This window comes from Ruditapes philippinarum, unplaced genomic scaffold, assembly GCF_026571515.1.
Source record: "Ruditapes philippinarum isolate M1 unplaced genomic scaffold, ASM2657151v2 ctg410_1_1_1_1, whole genome shotgun sequence".
Taxonomy (NCBI): Eukaryota; Metazoa; Mollusca; class Bivalvia; order Venerida; family Veneridae; genus Ruditapes; species Ruditapes philippinarum.
This window is the reverse complement of record NW_026851999.1, coordinates 1-15,042: the sequence shown is the minus strand read 5'-3', so window position 1 is coordinate 15,042 and position 15,042 is coordinate 1. Positions and strand designations below refer to the sequence as shown.

Genomic DNA, 15,042 nt, shown 5'->3' with positions numbered 1-15,042 from the left:
GAAAAGGAAATAATCAAATCATTTGGTATAGGTACCAATTTAAATGCATCTGAGCTCTTCGGGTAACTTACATATTGTGATTAGATATAAAAAATATTAATTACAAATGGGTTATGATTATAATGACCTATCAATTAATTTTTATAAGATCTTTAAACAAAGTGAAAATGTTGTTTTATGAAAAATCTGATCAAAAGTTCTAGAATAAGGAATTTTAATACTATTTCTTAAATACCTGTCTATACAGGCTTTACAAAAGCTACTTTAATTTGATGATAAGAAGGGAAAGTAAAAAAAATATCGATAGTTTGAGGCAATATTATCGTTAAAATATTATCAGAAATAACCTTACGATCATTTTCCAAGTAATGAATTGTTTTAAAAATTTTGATCATATGATTAAACCAATTTTATGCTATGGATCACAAATATGGGTTTTTGAGTATAGCCAAACTATTGAATAGGTGCATAACGATTTTTGTCGAAAACATTTATCCGTTAAAAAAACTACAAATACAGCTATGGTTTTAGGAGAATGTGGTAAATTGCCCTTAAGTTTTTCGTATATGACAATTTGCATACGATATTTTTGTAAACTTCTGACCATGCCTTTATCTAGATATCCTAAACAGTGTTATTTAATGTTGAAATCACTAGACGTTGTAGGTCGAATATGTTGGTTTACCAATGTAAAACATGTAGGCCTACTGTTTAGATATGGTTTTGATTTTGTCTGGATATCTCAAGAAATTGGTGACACCAATATGTTCCTTAAACTTTTTAAACAAAGACTTATTGATTGTTGTACTCAACAATGGTATGAAAACATAACGAATTCTAGTCGATGTTTTCACTATAATAAATTTAAATCACCTTTTAAATGTTGAACGATACTTATTAATAGAAATACCATTGAAACATAAAAGGCGTTTTGTAATTTTCGTTGCTCCAACCATAAATTTGATATAGAAATAGGCAGACATAATAATATCCCAAGGGAAGAACGTCTGTGTACAACTTGTAATGATAGTATAGATTGTGAATTCCATGCTTTCTTTATATGTAAAAAGTACAAACAAATCCGTGATAAGTATTTATTCAATTGGTATTTTAGCGGAAAAGAACTAAATGATTTTTATGTATTAATAAGTACACGTGATACAACCACATTAAGGAAGCTTATGTTTTATGTAAATGTTTTACTGGATAACATAAACAACTAGTCTTTGTTCACATTTAATAAATATTGTTAAGGTGACGCAACCACATTACAAAATTGTTGTATGTATAATTTGTATTTTTGGCCGGAGGCCTTAGAACACAAATAAAGTTATTTGAATCTTGAACTATTTATTTCCCCCCAATAAACTTTTACAATGTAATCAGAGCGAACTTCCATGGACTAAATAACAACATTTTTAAAATCTCCTTCCAAACACAATTCAACAAAAAATAGTATTAAGAAGTAAGTTTCTTTTCCCGTGTCGTGTCTAAACTGTATAGAAAATAACGTATCAAATCCGCTGTGTGTGAAACTGTTCATGCTGTTTGTTATTAGGAAATCTGATATAATCAAGTAGACTTCACAAAATAGTAATATAAAAACGTGTATACACTACAAAATGTATTTTTTCTCTCCTAAAATGCTGAACATCATGGGGCAGGATGGACATGTTACTGATCATGCTCCCATGCGAATATATGTAAGCTATCTAATAGCTTATATAACCACACAAGTTGTCTACATCATTGCAAGGAACATTTGAAAAATGTTTTCGAGTATTTATAGACATATTTTATTATACATAAAACAACTTCAACAATGAGTTGAAAATGTCTAACCATTACAAACTATACTTAATGGCAATAAAAACGCACGCCCGCACTATATGCATTTTATTACATGAAAACTAAACACGAACGACTCCATTAGATGTATATCATATTTTTGATACAAAACGCAAACTTAACAACTTAAAATAATTCAAAATGTTTGACATCTAATGTACACCAGTAAATCGAAGGAACTAAGGTGAAAATCCCAAAATCAAACTTTATCATCACAGTAATGCAAACTTAACAAAGGCAAAAACTAAAATGAAAATCCAAAACAAAGCCACTCATAAATGTCTATTCGTAATGTCACCGTCGGGATCTTTAGAAACGACAATGTCCGTCATCAGCGTCTCTTACATATGTACATCGTCGCCTCATAGACGTTGCCTGTGGAATCTGACGCCATTCGGCCTGTAGTGTAGTGCGAAAACGCTGGTGAAGCCAAAATATTGTAGACCGATAGATGCCAAAACGGTTGGCGCTTTGTTTGTAAGATAGACCAGGCTGAATCTGTCCTAAATCTACCCAGCGGTTATTTCTTTGTAGCACCATTCATACAATTTGCTAGCCAGTCTTCAATAGTGTTTGAAATTTAGCATCTTTTATAGAGTAAACGTGTGTATATGCAATTTCCATGTGAGGTTTTACGATTTCTAAAACTGACCATTGGCATAGTTAATATTCATTTCATAAAGATTTTAATTGCTCATTTGTGTCTTACATTTCTAGAAAGGTGTGAAAAACAAGTTAAAAATTAAAAGTTAAAAAAATAAATAATTTCATTTCATAAAGTAATCATGAATTGGTTCAATCTGTTTTTCTGTTTTGATCTTATTACAATTAGCCCAAAGTGTTACTTTTAATTTTTCGGGTACTGTATTTATCATGCAAGAACTTCATTAAAATGCAATCATTTTTCATCATAACTTTGATATCTAAATGACCGGAATGCATTCGGTTTTATGAAACTGTGAAAATATATTTAAAAGAAATATATTTTCCTTGTCAAAATGCAATTATCCCGACCGTGCGTTTTCATTGTCCTTAAGTATACATTGAAACTATAAGCTTATTTAACAAATTGTAATTAAGAACAATTCGAAGTTCTAGATTCAACTTAAAATCTTACAAATTGTCAGTGTTTAGGGCGAGATATCTCAAAACAATTGAAAATTTATACATAATGTATAGTACAGAGATCAGACACGTTCTTTATGAACATTTTTCTTTAGGTATAATGGTCAGATATATTCACGAAAACATATTATAGATGAAAATATTACAAGACTCCTACCTTTCACACTTTTGACAGTACCCTATCTTGAAAGTGTCATCACATTTACCAACAAAGTGTTTAATGAATACTGAAATCTCTCCTAATCGACAACGCCCGCTTTCATCCATTGCATTCAGCTGCAAGGTTTGCTAAAAGCGATAAATGACCTAATTTATTTTGGGTCAAAAGGTCAAAGCTCGAGGTTACAATTATTTATTGGATTATGCTTCATGATCAAAAGTACAAAGCACAATCATTTTTAGCTCGGCTTTTTTTCAAAATTAGCTCGACTTTTTTTTTTTAAAGTAGAGTTTTGTTAGAGTCCTGGCGGAGTTGCCGTTGCCGTCCGCAAACTTGTACCTGGATCATAACTATTAAATTTCTTGGTGAACTGTCTTCATTATTGGCCACAACAACCCTTGGGACAAGACCTTTCAGTAGACCACACTAACCTGGACCTTTATCCATAATTGACCTTGACCTTCAAGGTCAAAAATCCAAATTTTGCTTGTTCTTGCTATTATTGGCTGTAACTTTGTTATGTTTAAATGGATTGTCTTCAAACGTTAATAATAATCTTCAAGAATAGCCCTTTAAAAAATAGTCAGACCTTTAAACTTCACTCATTAATGACCTTGACTTTGAACGTCAAATTCATTTTTTTGGCTATTATTGGCTGAAACTTTGTTATTTTTGAATGGATTATCTTCAAACTTGGACATAATAATCTTTAAGGATAGCCCTGTAATATAACCAGACAGACCATGACCTTCACTCATAAATGACCTTGACTTTGAAGGTCAAATTATTGAAAATTTTACTTTTTTGGCTATTATTGGCTGTAACTTTGTTATTTTGAATGGATTGTCTTCAAACTTGAACATAATAATCTCTAAGGATAGCCCTTTAAAGTTACCAGGCAGGCCATGACCTTCACTCATAAATGACTTTGACTTTGAAGGTCAAATTATTGAAATTTTCATTTTTTTGGCTATTATTGGCTGTGACTTTGTCCTTTTTGAATGGATTGTCTTCAATCTTTAACATAAAAATCTTCAAGGATAGCCCTTTTAAATAACTAGACAGACCTTGACCTTCAGTCATAAATGACCTTGACTTTGAAGGTCAAATTATTGAAATTTTCATTTTTTGGGCTGTAACTGGCTGCTATTATTGAACGGATTGACTTCATATTATAACAGAACATTCTTAAGGACAAGACCTACATGTTTATCAAACTCAAATTGACCTTGGCTCTTTCATGACCTTGGTTAAGTTTAATTTTTTTGAATTTTCACTGATTTGTGCATTAAATGACCATATATAGGTATTGGTGTATATAAATGCGTATATATATAAATGCGTATATATATTTTCTTCTTCTGTAATACACATGGGCATATATCTGGAAAGGATTCATACTTTGACAAAACTAGTGTGACAAGACAGACCAATTAAATTTTTAAAAAAAGGAAACGTTAAGATTTGTTCAAACGTTTCTTTGTTTGCTTTTAGAAAAAGTAAAACGTCGAGCGTTCCCCCGCCCGACGGTGGCTCTTGTTCTGTTATTGATGTAGACGATATATATCATAACACGTAATTACATATATTTTTTAGCAAATTGTGAACCAAATTGTGAAAATGGTGGTATTTGCTGGAAGGATGGTTATTGTAGATGCAAGCATTTAACATCTGGAAAACGTTGTGAAAAAGGTAATGATGATGATTTTGGATGAATTTTGCGAGATAAAGATATAAATGTCGACGTACACTATACCCGGTAGTGCATTCTTTTTGTGTACGATATAGCTTCATTCTTCTTTTAAATTATGATACCATATGGATATAAAATATCTTAAACCACTCTTTAGAAAAAAAACCCATATCCGAACGAGTTCTTATTCAGAAATTCAAGTTACGAACATATCTTTTTTGAACAAATTTTCCTGTTTTACATTTTACAAAAAAAATTTTTTTTTTTAAAAATTTTTTTTAATTTTGTTAAATTTAATGGGGGAAAAAAAATTTCTATCAGGTTTTTATTGTGATATTTTTTTTTAATCTTTTTTAAACACGGGCCAATGTTTTTTAATTTTATGTTTTTTGGGGCTTTTCCTTTTTCAAATAAAAGTTATATGTGACGAAAAAATTTTATGCTAAAAAAGGGCGAAATGCTTGGTCCGGGTGAATTTTAAATGCCCAAAAGGGGAAAAATAGGGAAAGCTCACTGTGAACAACGAAATTAATATTTAGGAAAAAAAGGCATCTGAAAAAAATTTTGAAATTTATAGAAGAAAAATTATAAGATAAACCCAAAAACACTGATTGACCCCCTTTTAATTTTTTCATTGTATTTTTGGGGAATGTTTTGAGGTTATCCAACCTTTTTGCCCTGACTTATACGTTAAATAAGGGTTATAAAAAAGGGAAAAACCAAAAAAAATTTTTAAAAGCATATTTTAGAATATGCATGTAAAAAGAAGAAAAACATTTTTCGAGGCAGTTTTTAAACAGTTCTGGTCTCTTTGAGAGGGAAAAAATACTTAAATTTTACTTATTACATTTGAATAGGTTCCTGTAGGCTTCCTGAGAATAAAGATATGGCGAAAGTATCCACACAAAAAACCTATTTTGCTATTGGCGAAACAGTTCGCACTTTTACGTGTGGTTTTGGTCTTTTTCCATCATCTGACCAAGGAATGACATGCCGAAGTGATGGATTCATGGTCAGATATAATAACATGTGACAAGGGTATTAATAAAAAATTTATATTTTGTTTTAATAAAAAAAATGTGTCCTAGAGCCATACAACCACCTATCCATCCATCCATCCATCCATCCATCCATCTATCTACATATTGTTTGAAAATTACTGTTTTAATATTTATTTAGATTTTTTCTCTAAAATATCTGCATGTAACCAATATCTATGTATATTTCCTAAAGTTGGAGTGGTACATGCATAACCAAAGTGCACAACGGTTACAACTGTACTAAAGATAGCATAAATTGAACGATTATTTCTCCCGGAAAATTTTATTCTAATATAACAAATTCCATTTGTGTTAAATAACCGAGAGAGTCTTTGAAACAACCATTTCCAGAATCGAACATAAAACTATTGACAACATTTTTTTACCGTTTACTAACTTAATCAATATAAACAGTAGATATGATTTTACCATTTATTTACTTCTATTATGTACCTTGTGTTTTACTTATATTATAATTATACTCTATATCTGAGATCTCTGCATAAGATATAAAATATCATTTCATTCCATTTATTTTGTTTCATACTTTAATCAAATGGTATGTATTAGTTTTATTACACATATCTTCTAATGAAGATGCATTCAACACGCCATATTGAAGTCGTATAAAATACTGAGTAACGGCGGTAACACCCTCTTGAATCTCAAAAAAAACAACAAACAATTAATTATATCCGAAAGCTACGGGTTATACTACAAATTAATCGATTCATTAGGGTTTGTAATCCTTAACAACATATCATCCTGCATTATCTAGAGGGCAACAGACCAAGATTTAAAACCTTTTAATTTATATCTATGACAATTAATTTTAATTCTTCAACTGGATGTGACGTTATGTTATTTTAATACGACTGGTATTCCTTAATTTATCCAGTCAAGATAATTTTATTTTTCACTTTAAAGGTATTGTTATTATACAATACCAGAAATAGATGTGCCAACATATGTCCTTTTTATTAAATGGTTACAGAATATGTGCTGGTAATATAAACGTACTTATATTTTAATATCGTTAAGTTATCACGACCATCAAATAAATCGCTATATCTTAGACAAAGTCAATGTGTATTTATTGAATAACTAAATATTTTGAAGTTATTATGCAATTTTTTTTACTCTGTGATAAGGTAAAAATTACCTGATCAGTACGAAAACGGGAGAACGTTTCGGTGCCGGTACAAATGCCAATGTTTACATTACTCTGTTTGGCTCAAGAGGAAGTACAAGAAGAATAAAATTGATGGGGAATTTTGAATCTGGTGATGTCGACGAGATCAGAACATTTGCCAGAGATGTAAGACCAGTAAGTATCATAATTATTTTTGATGATTTGTTAATAAAAAATTAAACTAAAACTTAAAGTGTTGTAAAGAGTTTTTTTAGTTCTTGTTTATTTGTATAATACAAGTTATGTCTTTTCTTTTATTACTCTATAGTTTTATGAATTTGAAGAAAAATGTTCATTTTAATTTTCCATCCCTTTCCCCGTTTTGATTTATACATAACAATGTTATCAAGGATCTCTCACATTTTTATTTTAATACGTTTTGTAGATACAAAGTGTACAGATCGGACATGATGGTGGAAGCTGGCATGATATCTCAACTGATTGGAACCTGGAATATGTATCAATATATGTTGAAGATATGGAGGAATTTTATGTTTTTAGAAATATTAAACAGCAATGGGTGATGGAAGGAAATGATCTGACCCTGGGGAGGGAAGGTAAATTTTTAACTAGATTATAAAAATATAAGGCATTTAGACATGATTTTATTAGCCTATTCCTATGATGATTTTCTGCCGGTGAATATCACATTATATTAAATAATTGTTTTATTATATGCAAATATTTTTAAAAGTAAATCTTTTTAAGAAAATACAAAACGCAACTTGTGCCTGTTTTCATTGAAGCGCGGGAAAAAGGACGCACTGTGTACAATATGGCGTCAGGCGCTCATCGAAGTTCTACGCAACAAAAGTAATTCAAATTTATACACAACATTGCGGTGCAACTTCTTACTATTATAATGAAGTATGGATATTTTAATTCAGAAATCTGCCATGTAGAACGAAACGCAACATTTAGTTTTTTTATACGCACGCGCAAAAAAAAAATGTTCACGATATAAGGATATATAGTATGAGCCTCAATCTATTGTTAGGTTGGGAAAACCTAATTCAGTCAGTGAATATAATTTTTCACACAGTGAATATGAATTTATAAATAGTGCTGGTTTTTGGACCAATGAGATTTCTGCTACATTTAAGTCAAAATGACTGTTTACTGCCAATCCTTTTGTAACGCTTTTGCATTTGTCGTCAATAACGTCGCGTCATTTTTTCGCTTCCTCGCCCGCTCCCTTCTTGTCTGTGATCTCGTCGAATTGCTTGCGCCAGCTAAAAGCGATTGTCCCGATCGCCTCTTAGTTGCCCTGTGGTAATTTAATCTTTACGTAAGTAGCTGAAGGGATTTGTCCAATGAATTGATGAATTTAACGATCGCACGATTTCAACGTTCAACATATTTCTAGACCACCGTTGTTCAAAACTTGATAATGTAGCCATTTCATGTCTGAATAATATTAAATTTAGACATATTGTCATTTAAACTATATTGATAGTGTTTTTTGCATTTATGTAAAAACAACAAATTATGAATGCAATAGAAGTACAACTTTGTTTCAAAAACATTTAGATGTCTTGTGCCGGTGTACGTTACCATGGTTATTCAATATCACAGGGAACACACGTTTAACACAATCATTATGTAATATTCTCCTCTAATTGTGGAAAACAATTAACGTCTGCAGCAAAAAGGAAAATATCGTAAATTCAAAGAAATTTGAAGATGCAAGAGACATATGGGATATTGAATGAGTGTAAATTTGATACTAAATTTATTGAACGAGTAGAAGAAAATTATATGAAGCCAGCCTCTTCAGTATACTGTTCAATGGAGTCAGTTTTCGTTTATAATAATATTTTTATTATACTATAATCATAATCACTGGGTGAAGTATCATATTTACTGGCTAAATATGGTTTTCCAAATCTAAAAATAGATTGAGACTCATTTTCAATGAGACTACGCATAAAAAGATAAGTTTCGCGTTTTGTTCTTTATGCCATAGTTCTCGATTGAAATAAAATAACTTTACTATAATAGAATAAAAGTTTCACCGCATTGGTTTATGGGCCTGAGACTTAATTTATTTTGTTTGCACAGCGTTCACGTAGTCGCTGAACGCCTGACGTAAGCTTGTTTACAGTGCTTTTTTCCCGTACATCAAAGAAAACAGCCAACCAAGGTGTATTGCTATTTATTTTTTTTTTTTTGGAGTGAGACTAAAAAAGAATTGGAGCACCACACTTAATACCGTATTCCGGTATATACCGGGCAAGGCGCTTGAATCATAAAATGCTAAAATCTTGCCTTTTTACGCAACGGAATGAACTTTAATAGGTTTTATTCATCTTTTCACACCGATTTATGTATGATAATTAATGAAAAATGTAAAAATCGGCGGAAAAAAAACGATATTTGTCTATTTTGTGATCATGATTTCTGCAAGCGTCTAGAGGTACATTTGTACATGTACTGCTCCAATCCTGTATTGAGTTTAATCCGTTTTTTTCCCTTTAACAGGCTTTATTTTTGTGAGTGTTTTTTTTTGCATATTCATATAATAAAACAATTATTGACAAGTGAGCCATAAAATATGATGTGATATTAACCTGCAGAAAATCATGTCATCTGTCAGTGAATATCACTTCATATTCAGTGGCACACCAGTCAATAATGTTAAATAATCTATGAAACATTAATAAATAATCATAATATTTTAAAAAACATTATATAAAAGTCTATGAAACACAATACTATAGCCTATGAAACATTAAGTTAAAGACTTTGATACATTATGAAAAGCCTATGTCATGGAAAATTTTGTAGTAGCCTGTGATTAGCATTATATTATAATCTATGAAACTTAAATGATGTTCTATAAACAAAGCATATAAGCCTATGAAACATCATGAAATAGCCTATGAAATACCATATGATAGCCTTTTAAACAATTAAACAAAATTACCTTTTACCACCTAATTTTGAAACGACGAGTTTCTTTTCTGTTTCCCTTTTTCAAGTTTTAGCAGAAATGAATATCCAAATTTTTAAAACAGGCATTCGTCATATTCTTAAATAAACATAAACAAGTATCTAATTGTTGATTTCTGAGTACGTTTTACGTTGAAGCTTCGGAAATATCGGAACAAAACAGACGTAATATCAGGATATTCTACTGAAAAAAAACAATAATTTTCCCATGATAATCTTTTGCATATTTCAGGGAAGCAATCATGCATCAACACATTCGGCGAGAAATATATGTGGTATCCTAAATGGGAGAAAATAAGCTCTTTTCGCCTTGGCGGAGGGCTAGGGATGACTCGTAGATTGTGTAAACAAGCTTGCATAAACTGGAGTAAGAACGTGTGTAACGGAGTCTATCGTGATACAAAGCATCATGGTTGCTACGGTTTCTCTGAAACGCGTGATGAATACTTTACCGTGAAAAAAGAACCTTGGCATGGAGAACTGTTTTTCAGAACATGTAATTAGTTCTATTGAAGGAATTTTACTATACAATTGTCGACATGTCTTATTTTTGATAGGTCATGTTTCAAATTATTGTTTCTATGTCTTATATTTCAGAGGAATGGAATTATCAAAAAAAGAAAAATATTGTTTATATTGTATTTACTTATTAGTTTTAAAGCAGCACGCCTCCAAATTCATACTAATTTTCATAAAAATTGTGAAAATGTATTTGAATGTGTAATATTGTGAAGAAACCAAAAGGAAGCAATTCACACATTATCAATGGCACTTACAAACCATGTTAATTACCAAAATGTGGTCGAAATATGCATAAACAGTCAGTAACGAAAAACCTTATGGAATCTTTACAAGTAATCAATTTAAAATCATTTGCTGAAAATTAAAACATCTTTTTTATCACAACATACTAAAAGTAGACAAAAGTAAAACTAAATTGATCATACATGTAATTAATAAGCAGTTATATTGGAGAAACTAAGCACAGTGTTTGATTAAGCACTGAGAAATTTTCTTTGGCAAAAAAAATTACTTTACTTTTATATATTTAAAAATTACGTTGCTGTGGTACTGCCTTACTAACACATTATAAATATTGTGACCATAGCTGCCAAATCATTAATTGATGACGCATAACATGCAAGTTATTACTTGCATCCTGAATCTGTTTTACTTTTTTCCAAAATCTGATTCAATTTTTCTCAAGTTTAATTTTCTTCAAATGTAACAACTTTTCTGGAGGCATGTAGCTTCCAGTACAGTTGTTAATTATTATTTTTAGAACATCTTGTCTTGAATCATCTTGCGGCTCATGGTCGAATGAGAAAAGTAGTTTTTCTTTTCTTATTTCATTTATTCACTTATTAAAAAGAATTATTTTCTATCTAAAAACATCATTTTACAATTTCTTTCTCTGTTGACCTCAGTAATTGCTTAAGCCTAATCATGATACATTACCCATCTGTTACATTGACAATAAACAATGCATTCTCTCTCTATATTTCCAAATGCATTTTACAATTCATTTCGCAACAAATTTAATGTTTTCTGCCAAGAAAAATTGTAAACGAAAATTAAATTTAGAAATGCATAAAGATAGCATAATATAGGGAGCAGTGTGGCAATATCGCCAAAAGATAAAGGCATCGGACTAGTTATCTAAGGATTGCTGGTCGCGTGCGCTCAAAACCTGTAAGGGGCAACCGTTGTTTCCTTAAAGGTCAGTGGGCATCACATTTGCGTACTAAGTGTTACATTTGATTGTTTATTTTTCATAATTTACCCATCGAATTATCGGTTATTGCTCTAGTATTGCCCTAACAGAGCACGGTATCACACAGATGTAAGAGTTGCTAGTTGCTGCTCGGTATGCCGGTGCGATCTAAACCGGAAGTGACATACATATATATCACCGTCAGCAAAATACCAGAGTATTCCCGACGGACACACCTATACCCGCGGACACCCGGTCAGACCCCCTAACCATCCCACCATGTGCGGTTCTGCGTAATTGAGTCTGGTCCCAACAGGGGCCAGCCGGAATTGGCCAGATATGAGCTGTCTAGAACGATTTTCGGCTCACTGTCGGCAAAATACCACAGTATTCCCGACAGACACACCTATACCCGCGGGCAACCGGTCAGACCCCCTAACTATCCCACCATGTGCGGTTCTGCGTAATTGAGTCTGGTCCCCACAGGGGCCAGCCGGAATTGGCCAGATATGAGCTGTCTAGAACGATTTTCGGCTCACCGTCGGCAGAATACCAGAGTATTTTCGACGGACACACCTATACCCGCGGACACCCGGACACACAATGCACGACTCATATATTTTTCAATCTGCTGTCGGATTTTTTTAATCAATTGTAGCCTTGGTTTCTGTTTTTTCTGGCTAGCCGTAATGGCTGGAGATCGTTGTGATAAGTAAATTGACATTATACATTATGGAAGGTCTTTCAAAGGTCTTTTGCACAGGTTTTACCGTATCATCTCTTGACAGCCTGTATAGCCGGACTCGGATTCCGGCTAGCCGGAGTAGCCAGTACAGCCGGAGTAGACGAAAATGAGTTCCGGCTGCTCTGGCTGTCCGGCTAACTTCAAAAACATGATTTTTTTTTTGATGCAACTCTAGTCATGCAAAATTCCGTATGTATCAAACTCAAACTGTTATAGTAAAAAATATAAACGCAGTCGCTGCATCTCGCCCTGCAAGATGAATTATAATATATAACAGGAAAATATATTACTTATTATACAAATTGCATCCGTTATTGGTGTAAGCTATTGGTTATACCACCATGCCGTTACCCAAAACAATGTTATTTAACGTTAAAATCACTAGATGAAGCTGGAAGAACTTCTTGGGCTAGCAAATACGAATACTTCTGTACAGTTACGGATTTGGTTACATTTGGATTTCTCAAGAAATAGGAGATGTGAATATTTTTGTTAGCATTTTTAAACAACGCATAATAGATTGTTATACTCAAAATTGGCATGATAATATTAACAATGCCAGTAGATGTCACCATTATTGTTATTTTAAAAGCTTATTAAATGTAGAACGGTATCTTCTAATAGAAATCCCTGTAAAACATAAGAAAGCATAATGCTTAATTTCGATGATCAAATCACAAACTTAATGTTGAAATCGGTAGGCATTTAAATATACCTTTTCAAGAACGCTTTTGCAACTTTTGTCTTGAAAATCATTCATCTTATCATATTGACTGTGAATATCATGCTTTTTTTTCATTGTAAAAAATATTTAGAAATTAGAAATACCTATTTAGTAAACTGGTATAATTCCGGAAATAAACTACATAACTTTTTAGCTCGACTATTCGAAGAATATGAGAGCTATTGTAGTCGCCCCGGCGTCGGCGTCCGCGTCGGCGTCTGCGTTGGTTAAAGTTTTTTGTAAAGTCAAATATCTCAATTATTACTTGAGATATTCAATTGAAACTTACAATACTTATTTATAGTAACAAGGTACATCAGATTGACAAGTTGGATAACTCTGCCTACAATATTGACAGAATTATGCCCCTTTTTAACTTAGAAATTTTGGTTAAAGTTTTTTGTAAAGTCAAATATCTCAATTATTACTTGAGTTATTCAATTGAAACTTACAATACTTATTTATAGTAACAAGGTACATCAGATTGACAAGTTGGATAACTCTGCCTACAATATTGACAGAATTATGCCCCTTTTTAACTTAGAAATTTTGGTTAAAGTTTTTTGTAAAGTCAAATATCTCAATTATTGCTTGAGATATTCAATTGAAACTTACAATACTTATTTATAGTAACAAGGTACATCAGATTGACAAGTTGGATAACTCTGCCTACAATATTGACAGAATTATGCCCCTTTGGAACTTAGAAATTTTGGTTAAAGTTTTTTTGTAAAGTCAAATATCTCAATTATTGCTTGAGATATTCAATTGAAATGTAAAATACTTTTTTATAGTAACAATGTACATCAGTTTGCAAAAAAACAGTTTGCATAACTCTGCCTGCAATATTTGCAGAATTATTTGCCCCTTTGAAACTTAGAAATTTTGGTTATAATAATAAAGCAGTGATTTACTTGATAAAACATCTGAATAACAAGCCTTTGTACCTTGTCTGTCAAATTTATGTAATCTGGTAATAGGTAATTAGTATTATTATACTCTATAAAACACCCTTGTGACATTACCTTTCGAATAGTCAAGCCAATACTGTATAATTAGACTCTCTGTAAGGCCTATAACATGAATTTATAAAAAAAAAATTGCCCTTTTGTGAACTTAAAAAAATTAACATTATCAAGGCTCTTTTACTATCAAGCACTAAGAATAGTCGAGCGTGCTGTCCTACAGACAGCTCTTGTTATGAATTACTTTCATCAAATGATATTTTTATAATTAAGAAAATCTCTACTTATATTTACCACCTCATGATATCTATAGCACAGTAGCATTTAAATGTAATGATTGTCAAAACTTGTAAAAGACACAACCTTATAATGTTAAATACCATATTTTGTATGACATGTATTTTGGGCCGGTGGCCTTTATTTACTGAATAAATCTTTTGATTTGACTTGACTATATAAAGATATACAGTACGATTTAGATTGCAAAGATCAGAAAATACCACAGAGCTTACAGCCCTTTGATTGCAAATGGTTGCAGAAAAAAGAGAATTAGTAAACCCAAACCTAAATCTAAAGGCCTCAAAAGACGGTAGGATTTAGATGTACAGCACTAATTAGAGATAAGATGTACAATTTTCAAAGCTATACAACACTTGCATTCAGACGGTAATTCTACACTGTAAGAATCATCTGAGGTTTCCATTAAAAAAGGTCCCTTTACATTGATCCTTTAACATACTTTACTCACTTAATATTTTTTTTTGCCATGAGTAATGATTGTAACACCTCCATTTAAAAAAAAATATATATTATATTTTTTAATGTGAAGCCTGACCGAGACTCAAACCAGGGACCTCGGAATACCGTACTGCGGCTCTAAAAAT

At 31.7% G+C, this 15,042-nt stretch overlaps 1 protein-coding gene across 1 annotated transcript; it reads left to right on the top strand.

Annotated features, from left to right (window-relative positions):
* Window positions 1-6,593: 6,593 nt before the first annotated feature.
* LOC132745139 (uncharacterized) lies at window positions 6,594-10,807 on the top strand. Its single transcript, XM_060733966.1, has 3 exons — window positions 6,594-7,193; window positions 7,444-7,615; window positions 10,243-10,807. Exons 1-3 carry the CDS (start codon window positions 7,131-7,133, stop codon window positions 10,512-10,514), a joined length of 507 nt encoding a protein of 168 aa, XP_060589949.1. The 5' UTR covers window positions 6,594-7,130; the 3' UTR covers window positions 10,515-10,807.
* The last annotated feature ends 4,235 nt before the right edge of the window (window positions 10,808-15,042 follow it).

Bases quoted from the DNA above. Each gene is read 5' to 3' on its own strand.
- LOC132745139 (XM_060733966.1), top strand. From the start codon at position 7,131: ATGGGGAATTTTGAATCTGGTGATGTCGACGAGATCAGAACATTTGCC. The intron at 7,194-7,443 runs GTAAGTATCATA...TACGTTTTGTAG, and splicing joins TTGCCAGAGATGTAAGACCA to ATACAAAGTGTACAGATCGG. The intron at 7,616-10,242 runs GTAAATTTTTAA...TGCATATTTCAG, and splicing joins TCTGACCCTGGGGAGGGAAG to GGAAGCAATCATGCATCAAC.